The sequence below is a fragment of the Dermacentor albipictus genome, chromosome 8 (genome assembly GCF_038994185.2).
Source record: "Dermacentor albipictus isolate Rhodes 1998 colony chromosome 8, USDA_Dalb.pri_finalv2, whole genome shotgun sequence".
NCBI lineage: Eukaryota > Metazoa > Arthropoda > Arachnida > Ixodida > Ixodidae > Dermacentor > Dermacentor albipictus.
In genome coordinates this window covers 63,131,036-63,149,751 of record NC_091828.1, presented here as the reverse complement: position 1 = coordinate 63,149,751, position 18,716 = coordinate 63,131,036, and the positions used below count along the sequence as shown (strand labels likewise).

General features: G+C 44.6%; 1 protein-coding gene across 4 annotated transcripts in view; it reads left to right on the top strand.

The window, feature by feature from the left end:
- LOC135921777 (uncharacterized) overlaps nt 1-17,522 on the top strand; it is a 70,281-nt gene extending 52,759 nt beyond the window's left edge. For all 4 annotated transcript variants that reach the window (XM_065456084.2, XM_065456082.2, XM_065456081.2 and 1 more), the window contains 4 exons: nt 1,146-1,296; nt 6,175-6,369; nt 10,199-10,336; nt 17,213-17,522. In XM_065456084.2, coding sequence (XP_065312156.1) covers nt 1,146-1,296; nt 6,175-6,369; nt 10,199-10,336; nt 17,213-17,419 — 691 coding nt within the window. In that variant the 3' untranslated portion in view covers nt 17,420-17,522. The remainder of the gene's footprint in view (nt 1-1,145; nt 1,297-6,174; nt 6,370-10,198; nt 10,337-17,212) is intronic.
- Nucleotides 17,523-18,716: the final 1,194 nt, after the last annotated feature.

Here is an 18,716-nt window from a genome sequence, read left to right as displayed (position 1 = left end):
TAGAGTTCCTCTATGTTACCAGCTATATTCTTATTAATCAGGAATCCGACTGCTAGTTCTCTCCGCTAAGCCCCGGTAGCCGAGGACGTGCCCGCTTTTTAGCACTGTATATGCTTCTTTTGGCCTCCTACCTTCACTGAGCCCTATTATATCCCATTTAGTGCCCTCTAATTCCTCCAATAGCACTGCTAGACTCGCCTGACTAGATAACGTTCTAGCGTTAAACGTTGCCAGGTTCATATTCCAATGGCGGCCTGTACGGAGCCAGTGATTCTTAGCACCCTCTGCTGCGTCGCAGGTCTGACCGCCGCCGTGGTCAGTTGCTGCGCAGCTGCTGGGGACTGAGGGCCGGCGTTTGATTGTTGTGTTCACGTAGGAGGTTGTGGCCAAGTACTGCACCAGGGTGGCCAATCCTGCTCTGGTGAGGGAGTGCGTTACCGGTTCTGGTCACCGGGATCAGGCCACACTCCAGGCCTGTTTGTGCAATTTTATCAACACGCGTTTTTTTTAATCCGGTGGAAAATTGCCGGCACCGGGATTCGAACCACGGACCTCTTGCACGCAAGGCGGGTGTTCTACCTCTACGCCGCCGCTGCACCCATTTGATTACCATATTGAACCATGGTAATCACAAAATGCGATGTAGCGAAATTTGGGCGAAATTACTGTAGCCCTAAGCAAACATTCTATTTTTTTTACTCATTTGCAGAAAGAAAAAAAAACGCAGGCTTCTGTCTCTGGGCAGCCTGCCTCGTTCTTAGATATTTTATCTGCAGACGAAAAACAGCAGCTCCTTACCATGGGAATATGTGTGAATCTGATACATCAAGAATATGCTCTTCAGTGAAAAACATCTCGGGCTAGAGCAACTTCCACAGTTTGTGAGAAAACACGCGGTCATAAGAGTGACGTAAACACATGCTATTAATTAAATCTATGGCGTTTTTTGGACACGCTTCAGCCCCAAGCATTCTTGGCTAAAGTCCTTTTGAGTTTTTTTGACAAGAAAATACCAGCATTAGTGGGGCATGAATGCGTAGAGTCTCTGAACATTAGGCCCCAGCGCCTTTACATTTAAATGCCTTGTTAGAGCCATCTGCCCGTGCTCTGATCAACTCACGAGACCACTCTTTTGATATTTTCAGGACTGTTTTTATGCCAGACGCAATTGTTGTGCTTGGACACACCTCGTTTCAAGAAAACAAAATTCCATCTTTGCGCTGCGTCCTGCTTCCACCTAACATTTACAAGATTCCTCCAGGTGTGCGTCCAAAAATTACCCATGCGCACACTTTCGTGAGTACATCTTTTGCCATATATGTCATCAAAATTATGGAAATTTAGGCTATCACCCTCTCTCGGCGTCAGACTACAGGCACGGTGCGAACATGAGAGTGTTTTGGGCTACATGGTCTTGAGTTAAAAACCGTTCAAAACGATTGACTGAAGTACAGCCGTAAACAAGCTGGTCCTTAATGCTGGCTTAACTAACCAACAGCAACCTACGTACTGAAAGGGAAGCAGGCGCCATGTGCGACCTAACTGACAATATTGTGATGTTTATAATCTCAACCACCTTTCTTTTTGTCTATCGGCCTTGTTACACGCAAGCGTTGTCTGTACAAAACTACACAAAATGGCAACATAGACTGTAAATCATCATGCAAAAAGTTGTGAAAGTATAAACTACACAAGAAAAAGTAACATACAAGAGAAAAACTTGTCGTCGAGAGCTACACAACCATCCATACCCACAGTAATGCTTCGCCTACTGTCGTCAACAAGCCCTATAAATTCTATTTCGCATTTCAAGTTCTCGGCTGCATCTTTAATGAACACAATTTCCTATAAACGATGCTCACTGCTTCTTGTGGGTGGCACCGTACCCTGGACAGCCCTTGCTGCAACTATTGTGTTGAGCCTATATTCACTATCAAGAGACTGCTCTTCCGGTACCACTCTCGGATTTGGATTGCTTCCCGCTTCTGCGTCGGCAGTACCATCTCGTCCTCACAATTTTGCTGCCGATAAAACTTAGATGAGTAAAATCACTGACTAAGCAAAACTCAGTGGCCTTCCAGGCTGTGAAGAAGGATGACCAGCGAAGCTGCGTGTGTGGACCCCTTAATGGCCAAACGCCCTTCCACCACGTGTCGGCTCGGCATTGCACTATCGCCGGAATCGGCCTACGTATGTGGAGTGCTTAACGCCTGCTTCACCTCCGCCACGGGTCGGACCGGTATGCACTATAGCTTAAGGCTTGCTTAACTTCTACCGCGGGTTGGGCCAGTATTGCACTATCTTCGGGATCGGCCAGGCATCGGGAGTGCTTAAAGCCTGATTCACCTCAGCCGTGGTCGGCTCGTCATGGCAGTATCTTCGGGATCGGCCCATGTATGTTGTGTGTTTTTCTTACCACGACAACGACACGAAAATTTCCTTGGGTGTTAGAGGTATACAGCTTCGCTGCAAAAAATAACCTACGTATATTCAGCCACTTGGTATTCGTATTCACAGCATTATTCAGCCACGTCATAGCTGATGGTACCAACGGGATGAACGACAACTGCGGTTAAGTTGATTTTTAAGTCGCTGCTTTCCCAAATCAGCTTCAGTAAATCTTGCACATCAAAAAACCGTTATGCTAGCAGACCTAAAGAATGAGTTTTTGTCCATGGATGCGTCATTTATCTGCACTCTCTCAAGGAAAGTTAATTTCTAGACTGCATTAGCGTAACGTAAAGCAGCTATGGTGGTTCTACAAATAACGAAATAGTAATCCTCACAGTATTGTCACCTGGCACAATGCTGATTGTTAAACCTACGGTCTATTTAAGATATTTAAAATTGACGACAAATTTTCTGGCACGCAATCTTCCAGAAATATGCCACTTGCGTTTCCACCGGGTATTTAAAAACGTACCATGGATATTTATTTAGCCAAATCATTAAGTAAGTGTCACACACAAGCATACGTATAGGCAGCAGTGCGATATTCGGCTTTCTGAACTTTGTAGCTGCGTTCTGACCCTTGAGATTTTGAAGCTCGGAGGACGTCTTGTCTTTGTTGCACGCATCAAGGAATGGTTGTGTGGCCGTACACTCCTGTGTCAAGGGTTCCTATGACCAGTAAATTTCGCACCTTGGGGAGACCGTGCGCGAGAACTTGCCCGCCGCGACGGTCCCATGGCCTACAAGGGGCAGGACATTCAGTTTAATGACCCGCTGCTCACTTACCAAGAGATCACCTCCCACTATCGGAAAGGCAGAACCAAATTCCCGCTCCCACACGCCAAACTCGAACGCGCGCAGGCGGCCGCGTTTCGAATGCGACAAACGGACTCGTATCCGTCACGAGGCCTACTAAGTCACTATAACTCAGAAATCCCGGCTAATTGCCCAGACTGCCCAGAACTTTATTGCTCACTCTCGCACATGCTATGGCAATGTACCGCGTTACCAAAGGGCCCTCTCTCCAGTGAGCCCGAATGGGAAGAAGCTCTCAAAAGCCCGGACCTCAAACTCCAACTCAACGCAGTCCAGAGGGCCCAAGAACTGGCGGAGCGTCAACACGTTCCCGTCCCGACTTGGGTGTCGCCTACGGTTTCTGCCGGAGGAGTTCCCCGCGTGGGATCTCCAACGGATTGAAACTCCTCAGGACTTCAATAAAGTTCTTGACTGACTGGGGAGATGCACTCAAGAGCGACCGAGCATAGAATTCCACTAAATGTCAAGTCTTCAGCAACATTTTTTGCTCGATGGCTTCATATAAATTCAAGCCTCCATCTTAAAATGAACTTCTGTCTTGTTTGGACTTGATGAGATCCACGTGTATTCGTGCTTAGGTGGTTTAGAATAGACAAAGTGTTGAGCCATGAAGGCCAAATGCATCATGGACATATTTCTCCACATGTTTACAAGCCTTCTATGGCAAACTTTCTCCTCGCAATAGTTTTAGCTTTTCTCTTTCGGTGGCCTTTGAGCAAGACACCTGCAATCTTCATGCAACTCTCCCTAGTGAGTGCGGCTTGAGCACGCTGGTTGCTGGTTGCCGTAGAGTTTGCACGTTTTCCTCAGTTGTGATGAGAAACGACAATCTCCTGTCTTCTAAGTATTGCATTTGAACAAGATAACTGTGGTTCTATTCAAATATATACAGAATTTGAACTAACATTGACAATCTCTATGATGCACCGAAAAGCACGTGGCCTCTAGTCGTCGGTAATGTTATTTTGGTGAATCTCTGAAACTCTGAAAACTCAAAAGCTACTTTAATGCCAGAACTCTCGTGATGAAAGACAAAAAATGATTTTTTATGCATTTCTAGCTCTTCTGAGGAAAGTGGTCTCTCAAATTGTATGAAGCGATGACCGATTTTGTAAAAATCAAGTAATTTTGGCGTGACGTTTGAAGCACTTCTAGAGCTCGTTCTGGCATGTAATTTGCAGAAGATATTCTTGAATAAATCAAGCGTTTGCGTAGCAACGCAAGAAAAAAATATAAATGTTCTTGAGTTGCCGTTTAGTTGAAGAGCCGGAACTTTTATATTTCGATACCATACCGCTGACTGCGTGTTCTTGCATTCATGGCTACATGAACGAAACCCACCTCAGTGACAATCGATGATCATGCGCTTAGCATTGAATCGATGCAGCGACACAGTGTAGTGCCAACGTCCTAACGAGTTATGTTTGTGGAATGTAGTGCAGAGGGAGTGTTCTTTCGCGCGTCCCTAAGAACATTTCACGCCAGCTGGCGCCGCCGCCACGAAGGCTGCGCGTGGCTTCCGAGATGGATGGCGCAGAACGCGTATGGGCGCTGATAAAGGCGTCGTGCGGCAACAGGGCTCCTCCGTCGCGCTTCGTTCGGGACACGCTGCACCATCTAGTGATCCTTCCTAGACGTCTGTGCGTAGCCTCCAAAACGAGAAACGTGATTGCACCGGTATCTGCGAATGCTGAGCCCCATACTTCGCTTGATGAGCACTCAGTGGCCTATACTCTTTAGTCCATGTTGGCGAGAGGCTTCTTTAAGAGTGGCACCCACCCACTGCATTCATGTTGCAGCTCGCCAGAGTGTTGACCTGGAAGGCGTTCATCAGAAAGTGGCACATACAGAGTACATTTGTGGCGCAGCCTGGTCATGCGTCGGGTTGATGTCCTCGAGGAACACATGTGACGTAGGTTCCATTGCTCTCAACATCAGATTATTTAACCGGATGAATCCTAAGTTGGTGTCGTAAGCGCTCATTGAATAGGCATATGCCTACTGGCCCATACTCCGTGGCCCAAATTGTATCAAAGAGGCTCACTGAACACCAGCACAGACCTCGTGACACATGCTCCGTGCTCCAAATTCGTGTAAGAGAGTTTCTTCGAATAGTGATATCTACCCATTCAGCACCGACCATGTAGGCGTGAAAAAGGTTGGTTGAAGAACGGCTCGTATGTTAACTTTGGCACATACTGTGCGACTGAACTTGTTGCGATGGTTAGTTTCAACTCCTTTTCCCCAAGCAAAGCAACCGGATGCACACCACAATGCATACCACGATTCACACAATGGACCACTGACTACCCGGTGACCACGGAAGGCAAGAATGTAGTTAGATAAAAAACATGCATCGATACAGAAAGCATGCATACGAACATATATATATGGCACCATGAAATTCATTTTATTTATTTATTATTTATTTGCAATACTGCCAGTCTCAGTTGAGACCAAAGCAGGTGGGCACAATTTTACAGAAAGAAACAAACAGGTCATGTTACATGGTACATTAAAAGAAAAAAAAGGAAAAACGCTTCCTTAACTACTGCAGAAATCAGTACGTTGGTGGTACATTACAATTTTTTTAAAGGAATAGCTTACCATATCCTCATAAATGTGGCTGTTTCCCGAACAACCTTTTTATTCTTTCCATGAAACCTGTCCCTATCCTCTCTTTTGTTATACGAACTAACCACACTAGTTCTGTTGTTCAGTTTCCTAAATACTGTTACATCGTCTATGCTCTCCAACCTGATTCCTACACAATGCAAATAGAACCGGTCTATACGTCTTCGGTACGCTAAAAACTTGGCCTTGACAAACATTAAACAAGTCTGTATAACACCGATGTGTAGAGCTGTCGCCGTAATATACCACACTCGTTTTTTTTTTTTCCTGCAGCACGAAGCATGTCTGCTCGCGCAGTGTCTTCGGACACAGCAGAAGATTCACGTTCCCATTGGCGTGTCGTTCACCATGAAGGGCCGCTGGTACCGTCCAAAAATTGACGACTACGAAAACGCTGACATAGGCGAGTACGACCTATTCAAAGATTGCGTCGTCAGTGACGTCGATCAAGATGCAATACCAGCCACGGTAAGTAAGACGCCATGCTGACGTGGTTAATTGCTGTGCCAGACGCCTCATGAAAACTTAAAAATTGGCATCGCACTACATAGAGACTCGCTCAAGGATACGTGTTCACCCCTCCATGAGATACAGCATGAACCATTAGGATATCGAGAGTGGCTCCAACAAAATAAATGAATTTTATTAGCCCGACGTTTCGGCGCCAATTCGTTTCGTTCTTCTGGGGGATATTCTCCGGGGGGGGGGGGGCGGTGTGCACCTTTTAGGAGGTCCTTCGTAAAAATGAAGGGAGAGCGCGGAAAGTGTGGAAACATTTGACCGGGAATCTTTTCTGAACAGACGTGAAGGGGCGAAACTATGCGATGTCTGAGGTGGTGCTCATGGGCTGGGGTGACCGATGGATGGCCGGTGATAAAAACAACCTCACTACGGACCAATATCCATTTTGCCTCTATTTTCAAAATGCCTAGAAAAATTATTAACAATGGGAATGACCGCTTTCTGCGAAAAACGCTATATTATTACTGACTGTAAGTTCGGTTTCCGAAGGGGTCGCTCGACAGAGCTAGCAATGCTAACACAAAAGGAAATAATACTACAAGCATTTTAGCAAAATTGAGTGACACTATGACACTTCATAGTTTTTTCAAAGGCCTTTGACACAATTACCCACACCACTCTGCTATCAAAACTTCTAATTTACGGCTTCAGGGGCCCAATAAATGGCTTAATCAAAAGCTATCAGCAGTGCAGGTGTGAGAGGATTTCAGTTAATAATTGTATTTCCGATAACTTACCCACTCATTCTGGTGTACCTCAAGGAAGCATTCTTGGGCCTTTGTTATTTAATATTTACGTGAACGACATAATGAATATTGACATCACTGCCCGATTCATCACATACGCTGATGACACTATAGTCTGTTCTTTACATCTGGTTATGCAGGGGACCTGTTGGCTCTTGCGAACGCTGCTTTAAGTGAACATAAATGATGGAGTTCATTGAATTCCCTGTCTATAAGTAAAAACAAGACAAACGCTGTACTTTTTCAACCTAAAAACAATATCCACATTGACGGCCATTCGCAAATGGGTTGCTCGATTATCAATTTTGTGCCATCCAATAATGCCTCGAGGTCGTATTTCATGAAAACTCACTTTGGCAGCTTCGTAGAGACTCAGTTGCTAACAAAATCGCTCGTGGTATTGGAATACTAACGAAACTTCGATTTTTTTTCTTCCCTTGAGCGTCAAATAACTGCTTTATAACTCTATTCCTGTCCCATCTGAATTACTGTCATTAAGTCTGGGGAAACACCACGATGTCTAACCTCACAAAGCTTCTTCTATTGCAGAAGAAAGCATTGCGCGCTATCGCCAATTCTTTATGTGACGCTCATGGGAAGAAAGCAGCGATAAGCAGCCTCTTTTCAGTGCCCTGAATTTACAACCGGCAACCTCCATATATCGTAGTATTTTACTCAAGCGTTTCACTACTGCGAAAAAACAGAACACACAATGTTTCTAGCATTTACCTCTATTGACAATGAATTGTAACATTTACAACACACGTCATAGAGAAACATGGTACGTTCCTTAAGCGCGCACTAACTACGGTCAACAATGTTACGCCACGCACTGCCATCTTGGTTAAACTCATTAGGAACTAAATAGACACCTATCGCTCGTTTTAAAGGGCTCATTGTGGGTTTCTTTTTCTTTCTTTTTTTTTTGCTCTGGTATACACTGACCAAAAATAACGTACAGCGCAAAGGACAAGGACAGCGATAGACGACATACACAGCGCTGACTTCAAACAATATTTTATTGCGTTGCAACATCGTTTGTATACATACAAGAAAGGGCAAGAAAGGGCATATATACAAGAAAGGGCCGCCCTTTCTTGTGTATAAACACACAATATGGCAAGGCAATAAGGCATTGTTGGAAGTCAGCGCTGTGTATGTCGTCTATCGCAGTCCTTGTCCTTCGCGCTGTACGTTATTTTTGATCATGAATTACCAACTAGCCCAAGCAATCACCCTAAACACTGACGCCATGAATGCTTAACCAATTTTCTCTGCTTGTAAATAACTTATTATTTATAGATGTGCATTTCAAGGCTGTATTGTTTGTACCATTTTATACTATTCTCTGTTTGTAATATAATTTCTTGCAGCATTCTATTGTTGATTTTTTTACCCGTATGCGTTTCTGTTATGCAATGCTCACTAATGCTCACTTTTTTCTCGTTTATCCATTATCGTAGGTTTGTGTTCCCTTTATTGTGCACAGTGCCATTTCTGTGGGGGGTACATACACTGTCAAGCCGAATTCATTTAGCTTTTTGTCTGTACTCCTGTCATCTGTACATGTAAAGGAGCAAATCAACTTGAACTGAATTGAATTGATGCTGGGGGCGCTTGACGCTCCGGAATTTTTTTTTCTGCGTCGTAAAGAGAGGGCAAATTGAAATCCTGCAGAGCCACATGAATTCTGTCAAGTCGGATGTACTGTTCACGTATGGGGCCGAATAGAGCTGATTGCTCCGATTCCTGGATGTACAAGTTCCAACAATAGACGGGATTCTTAAAATTTTAGTATACTGCTAAGCAAACCACGCGTGCCCTTTCACTTCGAACACCTTCACTTCGAACCTAATCATGCGCCAAACCACAAGTCATTTGTTGTGAAATTCTTTATCCAAAGAGCTGACAAAGAACTCGACAAAAAGGCTGCTGCTGGAGTCATGGCACGTAGAGAATTGGGCGGGTAATATAAACCGCGTGAAGGGCAACCTACCTTCTGTGTATATCCATAGCCTTGGCGACACGACGAAAAGAGGGAAAGGATGCCCAGCCACGTAGATCCCCGCTATAGGTCACCAGCACCAAAACGTCTGTGATCCCTCCTCACACGCCCCACTTCAACAGCATTCGAGAGGGTCAAGCGCCCCCAGCATCGGGCATACGAGCAAATCAGCACGGTCGCGGACATCGCATCCTTTCGCTACTTCACGTCTGTTAAAAAAGATTCCTGGTTAAGTGCTACCCCACTTTCCGCGCTGTCATTTCATTTTTACGAAGGACCTTTTAAAAGGTGCACACTGCTACCCCTGAAGAATACCCCCTAAAGAAGGAGCTGAATGGACTCCGAAAGGACGGGATAATAAAATTCACTTATTTGGTTGGAGTCACTCTCAAAGTCCCAATAAATTTTCTCAACCAGAGAGGTAGCTCTGTCGAAATGTTTAGCTTCAAGCATGAAACGCGCTCTAGGTTACAGCAGCGTTGTTCTATAAGGGCACAAATGCCATGCTAAAGCCAGTGGGCATCAGCAATAAGTTTATTACCTCTCACTAACTTACGTATAGTTGTGTGGGTCGCATTGGGCGCCTCGTATTTAAGCTTCCAGTGATTGTTCACCTGAATTGCTTTAATGACGGGAGAAAATAACTACTTACCTATTTCAAGGAAGAATCCTTCACAGCGTCAGCCTTCAAATCTTGTACGATGCTCATTATGATGTCCTTCAATAAAAAATATCCTAAGCATTCGTTGGCGCTGCGCCATTGGTTATATCCTTTTTCTTTTTTTTTTGGTCTCGCATTCGATTGGCCAAAAAAACTGAAGCGGGACTTCAAATTGTATATGGCAGCGACATTGATCTTTTGCAGATGGCGATTGTCCCGACTCCAGATTTGTCATATTTAACCTTCGTCATATCGCTGTGCGTAACTTGTTGGACCTTATAGAATCTCGGAAATAGTTGCACTGCCCTTAATGACCCTGCTATTACGCGTAGCCAGTGCAATTTGTTCTCTTTTGTTGAGCAGATCTGCAATCAGACGAATACAAACTACACGAAAAACTTGGGTTTAGACGGCGACGATATCACGATGAGGACATACGACAAAGGTCCCATAGAGAAACATACCCAAATGTTTGACAATCGAGCGACGTACCTCAAGAAGGTGAGTGACGCGTCTTGATGAGTTTTTGGTGTTTCGTTGCCGAGACCTCATCGCGATATTGAGCAATATTATTACGTACCTTGGAAAAATTAGGAAAAAAATAAATACGCAGTTACCCTGTTTTGTGGCTAGCGGTTTAAGCGCAAACCATCTTCTGCCATGGCGTACGCAATGCCACAACGTATGGAATTTCACTCATCGCGTGCTACACTTTCGCTGCTTGAAAAAGAGGTAAGATTGAAAATAAAAAACAAGAGAAAAGAAATGAAGGAATGACAACACGAGGGCCCTTTGCGTGGGCGCTGCCACACAGTTTCTGAAGGCGTCGCATAGTTATCAACAGCGCCGATGTCCACTGAGTTATACATTGCGCCTTGACAACTTGCCGTAGTACAAGCCAATGTGCCATGGGAAACGAAACAGCGCCTTTATATCGGCTCGCGCTCACGTCCGTATTGGCGAGTGTCAAAGGGCTGGGTCTTCTAAGCGTTGCTGCTCATCCAGCATGTATAGCGTGGTTAAAACTGCTAATCCTTTCTGGCTGTGGCAAGGGCAAACATAAGGCAGGCAGTTATTTCACCAAAGTTGCAAAATTCCCGAATATGGGCTCTCGGTCATTCCAATCAGATAGGAGCATATATTCGAATATGCAACATAGCTTCTAAAAAAACTGCCACGAGTAAAAGGTGGTTTAAGCCGTCCCGCTCTCCTTCCTCCGCTTCTCAATATAAATGCGCCATGCGTCTCAAAGAGTTACATCGCGAGAGAGAACTACAGGTGAGACCATACCTTTTTAAATATGGCAACAATATATAGTGTACAAATTTGACTTGTTTTACGTTTTTGCTTTGAGAAGGTATTCTGAACTCATTTCTTGCGAGTTATCTTTGTAACTTCCCAGCCATCATTATTTTCTAAAACAAAGGAAGTGAGTAGCACTCGCAGCAGCGCACATCCATTCCCAATGCAATTTTTTTGCATTTAATATGCAATGTTTGTTTTAAATGGTTACTTTTTATCGACGCATCGCTGTTCTATAACAAAAATTGAAGTTTAACGAAATGCGTTTATTGTCCATCTCTCTCATGGTGGCTAAGCCGTCGCACTAGCTGCACCAGAAAACACTTGCGCCACAGTTTTGTGAAGTAAATTTTGCACGAAACAGTGTGGAAAGATTGCTCTCCTCGTGTGCCAGGCATGCGTCTGTGTCCTAATTGATAAAAAGCCGGGCTGCTGCATTTAGGAAACGGGATTCAGATGTTAATTTCCTAATTCCTGAGGGTTTGATTGAGGCTACTGGGCCGGTCGCACCAAGAAAAGCAGCAGATCGTCGTTAATAGCGATCCGCCATATTGTCCAATATCATTCTGATCCAACACACCAAAGAAAATGGAATGCTATGAAGAAAGCGTGGTTTCTATTCAAGGCGTGATATCTGCGTATAGGGCACTACCTCATAATTAGCCGGCTGCCGTTGCCTACCGGCAACATGATAGTTTTTCATGGCAAGCGGGCGTCTTTCTATTGGTCCGCCGTTTTTTTATATTGGGGAATGCGATGCTACCGGGATTAGAGGCAGTAAACGCTTGTTATGGATACATACCATAGCAAGTTTCGTAATCTGGTAATTATTTTTTATGTTGCACAGATATGTCCTGCTTTCGGTAGCTTCTTTTCTCTAGAAACAATCTTTACATTTCCTAACAGAAAACCTAGATTGTGAAAAAGGCAGCCATGTAACAGGCAGAACGTCTCATCTTGATTTAAACTTTAGATTCCGTAGTCGAAGGTCCGCTCCCTTTCTTCCTTCCTTTACCTTTTTTAACCAGTGCATGTATGGTGTTGGTAGCACGCAGACGTATGCGTGGAATAAAATAGCAACACTTTGTGCTCTTTCTCATCCAACCACTTCAATTCTAGGCGTAATACCTTACGTGCTTGGCAATTTGCCAGTAGGCCATGACAGAAGAAACTGCTGTAAAGTGCATGTTAAGCCTTTGTAAATTGATTACCAAAGCGATTACCCTTATTTGGCTCTATCTGCCGTTTTCGCGGTTACACAGTCGTACGACGACGGGTTCACATGGGGGAGGGATGACGAGGCCATTCACCAAGAGAAAATACGCGCTCATTTGGGCAACACCGTCTATTGTTGATTTTATCAACCGAGTTGCGAAGAGAGCTAGGGAAGGGAGTGGGCGGATGGGGGGGGGGGGGTGTCGCGTATGAGAGAGACAGAGATTCCTGGTTGGGAGGTGAAAGGTGGGCTAAGTGCAGCACAGATAACACCTCAACCGCACTGCACCATTGGGAAGGGAGAGAGAGTGTGAGCTCTCGCGTAAGGCAATATGCCTGGAGGGGTGAGCATCTTTGTCGCTCGTTAGCGCGCTGTTAGCGTGCACGCTGTCGAGCAAGCGAGCAGGAAGGGGGGGAGCTGTACGGAAGGATATTACTTGCATGGTCCCGGCGCTCGCTCATTCGTCTTGCCTTTCGCTGGCCTCCCGGTGGTAGCCAGGCCATTGTGGGTGATGCAGTTGACGATATTCTGCAGCGGATTCTCGACCACGAAGAATTCAATGAAATCAATGAAAGAGCAGGCGAGCATGTCGTCGAACGCTCTATGCCTTGACGCTTACGCACCAAAGAAGGCTAGAATTGGATGTGTTTGCTCTCCTGGAAGGCCACGAAGGAACGCCGTGAAGGCGAGGGAAGGCGTCCAGGGGGAGCTTGCGTGCTCTCGGGCGGAGATGGGCGATATGGAGGGGGCTGACTGTCTCTCACGCGCTCCTTCGTTCTTTCGTTAGTACGTCATATTCGCTTACGTTGAATATCATTGTGGTCCACATTTTCTCCATAATTTGTCTGCGGGTGGAATAACGTGTCTTTCTTACGCCCCGAGAAAACGTTTCAAATTGTCTGATGATCGTGTTCCTACAAAGAATACATTGTCTGAACATCACAGAATAATTATTTTCGTAGTTCTTTCTGGCTGCACAATTGTAAGCTTTGGCATTCTAAAGGTACTTTACACATTTTCTGGACGTATCGTATTTATCTGTAGATTTATCTACGTTTGCGTCTATGTGCCTATCTATGTGTGTTTGTAGATAACCGTTTTGCCGCCTAACTGGGTCACTGTGTATACTCAGTGATCGGATGGGTGGGGCAACGGGCTGCTGTGCTGAGGGAACAGGCTTTGAGACCAACCATCGGAGAACTTGGGTCACTGAGTATGTGATAACGTATACATACGTATGCACAGGTTATCACATACTCAACCAATCTCCAACGAACTTCTTTGACGTCGATTGGGATTACTGGGTATGTGTTTCTCGATCTCAGCTGGTCAGCTTCGATAAGCCTCTGATGGAAATTTGTGTCACTGGGTATGTGTCAGTAGGTGTATGGCACTCGTCAATTAACACCTTCGACGGCGACTTGGGCAATACATATGGGCTACGAAAAATATTCCATAAGTTTGTCCGATGCTGAGCGGTATCGAGTCCCAGAAGCAAGGGATATCCTGCAGGACCGTAATCCCAATGCATGGGGGACTGTGCCAAAAACACACCGTGTATGGGCTCCTTTTCAATGAACACCTTCCACGCCAACGCTTTGTTGAGCTGTACCATGATTGCACTGTGTATGGGCCACTCTTTAGTGAACCTCTCGCTGGTTTGGGTTACTCAGCATATGCCACTGAGGTTACGTCAAGTTAGGGGAAGCTATCAGCGTTAGCGGGTACCGGCGTGCCATACTTCTTTGTATCGAAGTGCCGCTAGACGGCGGAACGTGGCCAGAAAGAAGTGCAACACAAGGCCCTGCTTTCGGCATGACATCTTTATCAGCATTCGCCTGCACCTTTTTGCACAGAAGAAAACATTTAGTCACAGTGGAGGAAAGAAAATCGAGGGAGCATACCAGCAAGTACGCGACTGGTATGGTAAGCAACATGACAACAAAGAACGTCAAACGCCAAGTCCCAGAGGCTCCAACATTGGCATGGGTGGCAGCAATGGAAACTAAACTTTCCTATGAGTAACCATCTAAGAGTAAAAACGAAATCAGGAAAGAAACAATTTATGATGCCTCAAAGGGAAGCTCCTGGCTTTTTGAAGCGAGACCAGGATGCCTTAGAACACGTATTTATAAAGAGGTGCACGAATGAAGGAGAATGTGCTTGCTGCGGTAAAACTTGGGAAATAATGAAACACATCTTATTAGAATATGAGTATATCTGCACAGCTGTCGGTTTAGGAGCAGCTGGGCACCGTGAACCCATTGGGGTCAGGAATAACAGGGGAAAGTAAATAGGTCCGCAAAAAAGATTAGTAAGCGGTGATTGAATGTTGAATGACAGAAAATAGACCTACCAAAGACAACTGAAGCGTACAAAAAGAAATTTCCCAGTACTGGTTAAGAAATTTGTTGCTGGGAATTCATTGTGTGCGCGGTTTTTTTTTTCTTAACATGATACGTAAGACATTAGGTAGAATGAGAACAAGAGCTTGGTGGCACAACCCTCCACCCCGTTTCAAAGGGGCACTGATAGCATCCATCCTTCAATCGGAAGCGCGAAAGAGTCGTTCCATTGCAAGAAACGTCCCATAGATACATGTTTCAATGATGACATTACGTTGTGTCATGGTGTTGATTCCGTGCTGATGCGTTACCATCGAGAGTCGTCGTGAGACGTTCTAGCAGCCACAATTCTAATCTCACCCGTACCTATACTATATAGGTATAAACACTGCGCAGATATGTTTACCTGTTATTTGGTCGAATTTCACATGCAAAGAAAATACTTTGCCTGCCTTGGTCAAATTTTACAAGAAACGAAATAGACTCAGCCAGAGACAGCAATTGTTAGTGGGATTTTACAATACACTCTTATGTCTGCATCACATTTTTCTATGTCATTTAACTAGCTTCGGCTGGATATAAATAGTTGTGCCACGATTATCAGTCGAGGAAGCTTACGATTGCTTTGAAGCAATAGCCGTGCCAGTTTTATAGCGTCCACGGGCAGCGTTTCGCCGTTCCTCTGTGTAATAGCATCCGTGAGGTTTGCGGCCACTGCAATTTGATCTTTCTTTCCATTGTTCAATCTAAGCAGAAATCACCGGAAGACTGTTGGCGCTCTAATTTCACAAAAAAACGCGCAAACTGTACAGAAAAATGTAGACAAATGTGTGCACAACTAAACGTCGCTTCCTTTCCGCTTCGCTCTCTCTCTCACCATCAAGCTTGCCTCTAGAACTCCTCCGCGACGGAGGGCGCTGCTTTTTGTTAGAGTTTGTCGAAGCTCATTTTCCCGAGTGCCACTTTATTTTTCAAAACTGCAGAGCATACCATCCTCAGGTAAATGGCCTCACAGAGCATTTCAATCGAACGGTGGGCAACTTGCTCGCCCTGTATTGTGCCACACGTGACTACAGAGATTGCGAACTCATTCTGCCATCTCACTTATTCTCCGAAAACATGGTCACGCACACAATCATGTGCGTCACTTCTGTCTGCTCTACCGTTGTTACCCATGCCACGCCATGATCAGCATATTGTTCTACTGAACTGCTGCTTCGGAGTTTGGCTAGATGCCCGTTTATGCTTCAGCACGTCCTGCCTCGGAGTCCCGAACGTTAGCTTGCAATTTCATCGCCGCTGCGCAGAAGCACTGTAAATGACTCGTTTGCACAAAAGCCATAATAGTGTAGAAAACGCGGACATAGTAACCCCTTTAGGGAAGCGGTGGGAGATATCTTGATGGAAAGGCATATTATCAGCGGCATAAATGATACCTTCTCTTGTTTAAAGATGTTCTTTAAACAGGTATGCTGTGCTAGCCACCTTCTCATTGAAGCGGTGCCTGACGATTGAGGCCACTCGTAGCAGGAGATACTTAGAATGAAAGTTGCACTCTGTCGTCAAGAGCACATCATTTTATTTCCTATAGTTCTACTCTCTCTCTCAGCATAGCTAGTTGGATATTTACGAATGACTGGTGAGACACCCTCTGAATTTTCGCCGTGATTCCTTCTGACATTGAATCACCTTGCCATTTCCCCTCTCTGCGGAAAGCGAAATAGGTTCAGGAATATTCAGGAATATTTGTGCCTTGAAATATCAACGAATATAAGTTGCAAATTGCAATGGTCTACTTGCACACTTTCTCACTGGTCTGCTTTCTCACACGCTCATAGGACGCTGTGCTCGTATTGTCTAAGAGTTTTGAAAGTGTCATTCATGTAAAGTTGTCATCAGTTCTTAATAAGCACGAAACGGTTACCAAACATACATATGGTTTCCAAAAAATAAATCTCCTAAAAGGGCATTAAATATAACATACGATAAAATTACTGAAAACATGCAAAATAAAGAAGATACGTTACGTTTACTTTTGGGTACAAAAATGCCTTTGACTCCCTACATTAACACATATAATTACAGAAACTGCCAAGGTAGAGCATACGTGTGATATTTCTTAACCTTGAGTAGTATTACTTGTTGTGTCCCTTTTCTTGCGTATCTACGCAAGAATATATATATATATATATATATATATAAATATATATATATATATATATATATATATATATATATATATATATATATATATATATATATATATATATATGTATATATATAGATATCACTACTAAATTTAGTGTGCGGCGCAATAATTACACGGAGTTTGCGCTTCTCGAAAGGCTGTGTGAGAAAGAACAAATAAAGAGCACGGAGCAGTTGTGAATGACTAGCGCATTCATTTATTGTGTAATGAGAACGCGTCGCTAAAAAATGAACGGTTTAGTACTGTTACACTGAGTAAAAGTGAATGATTTGCACACCTTTCCGTTGGTGTTCTGCCCAATGCAGTTCTGCTACGCAAATGACAACCTGACGCAAGCCCACTTTTCCATTGCGGCATATGACGTGAACTTTGACAGCAGCGTGTCCATCTGCCAGCCAGACCAGATTGTCGGAAACTTCAACCGAACCGAGCTGCTATACAAGCTCAATACCTTCCTGAAGACCGGGAAGGACCTATCAAATCTCACGGCTTGCTTGAAAATCACTAAATAGTGCACTTATTATACATTTAACCCAATTTTCTTCTCTATGAATGCACTTCTGAAGGCCGCATTCGGAGCAACTCGGATAAACACATGCCTTTAGTTTTAGGTCATCACTGAGTGTCAATCATGGGAGGCGGGGTTATGATTCATGCGGCCATGTTTCTTGAACTAGGCACTGCTCGCCTCTCTCCTGGGAGACAGTACAATAACCAATTTGAGTTTCTCTAAAAATCGTTTGAATTTTCACAGTTGTTTGTTGCACGCAAACCGCAATTGGAGTTCTGGCAGAACAATTGCTTCAAATATACGGGGGCCCTCTGATACGGGCTCTTTTTCTGTGTTTCTGTTTGTTAAAAGATTTCTTCATATGTTTAGAACATATTCTTAGTATATTGATGTTTGTCCTAAAAGCCCTAGCCCGATTTCCACAATTTTGTTCGGCCTTCAGGCTTTTCTTGAATGTCTGCTTTAGTGCGGTGTTACTGTAAAATCGCCTGCCGCTCTGCACGCTTACGTTCGTCTGAAAAACTATGCATGTCCCACACATGTGCACGCATTTAGGTTAAAAAGCACGCACAAGCACTGTAAACCAAAATGTTGGTACGTTTGTGTGGCATGTGTATTTTTCTGCACGACTGCAGGTAGGCTTGGGTCCCTCTGACTCATAAGAATTCCAGCTGGTTCGTACGCATGATAGTTTCACCATGATTACAATGTAAACATTGTCATGTGTCTGCTCCGGCGGACAGGTTCGTTATGTTATGCTTCTAACCAATACACACACACACACACACACACAAACACACACACACACACACACACACACACACACACATATGTGTACATCAGTCTAACATAAAAAAACAACACGAGCACCCTCGCAATCACCGCACTGCTCATCATTCGTCCACGTTGTCTTCGAGCTGCCACCGAAAGCATGAGGCGTGTTTGCTTCATTACGTTTGCCCCGGGCGTAAAACGGAGTCATCCTGTCCACTCAGGGAGCAGACTTGAGGAGGGAGTCTGAATATGGCTTTAGCCGTTTAACATGCACTGTCTCGTGAATTCGACAACGAGGTTATGGCGATGGTGTGAGAGGCTCATCAGTATGCCTGACAGGTGACGTGGCGTCGATGATACGGTACGGACCGTGGTATACGTTCAAGTAGTTTAGAAGGAAGGCCAGGTGCGTGAAGTGGTATCTAATGCCAAACAAGGGAGCCGGCAGGAAATGTGGGCAGCCTAATGATTGGCACGACATGTCTTTTGATGTCTCCACGGAGTAAGGAAACTGAGGAGAGGCC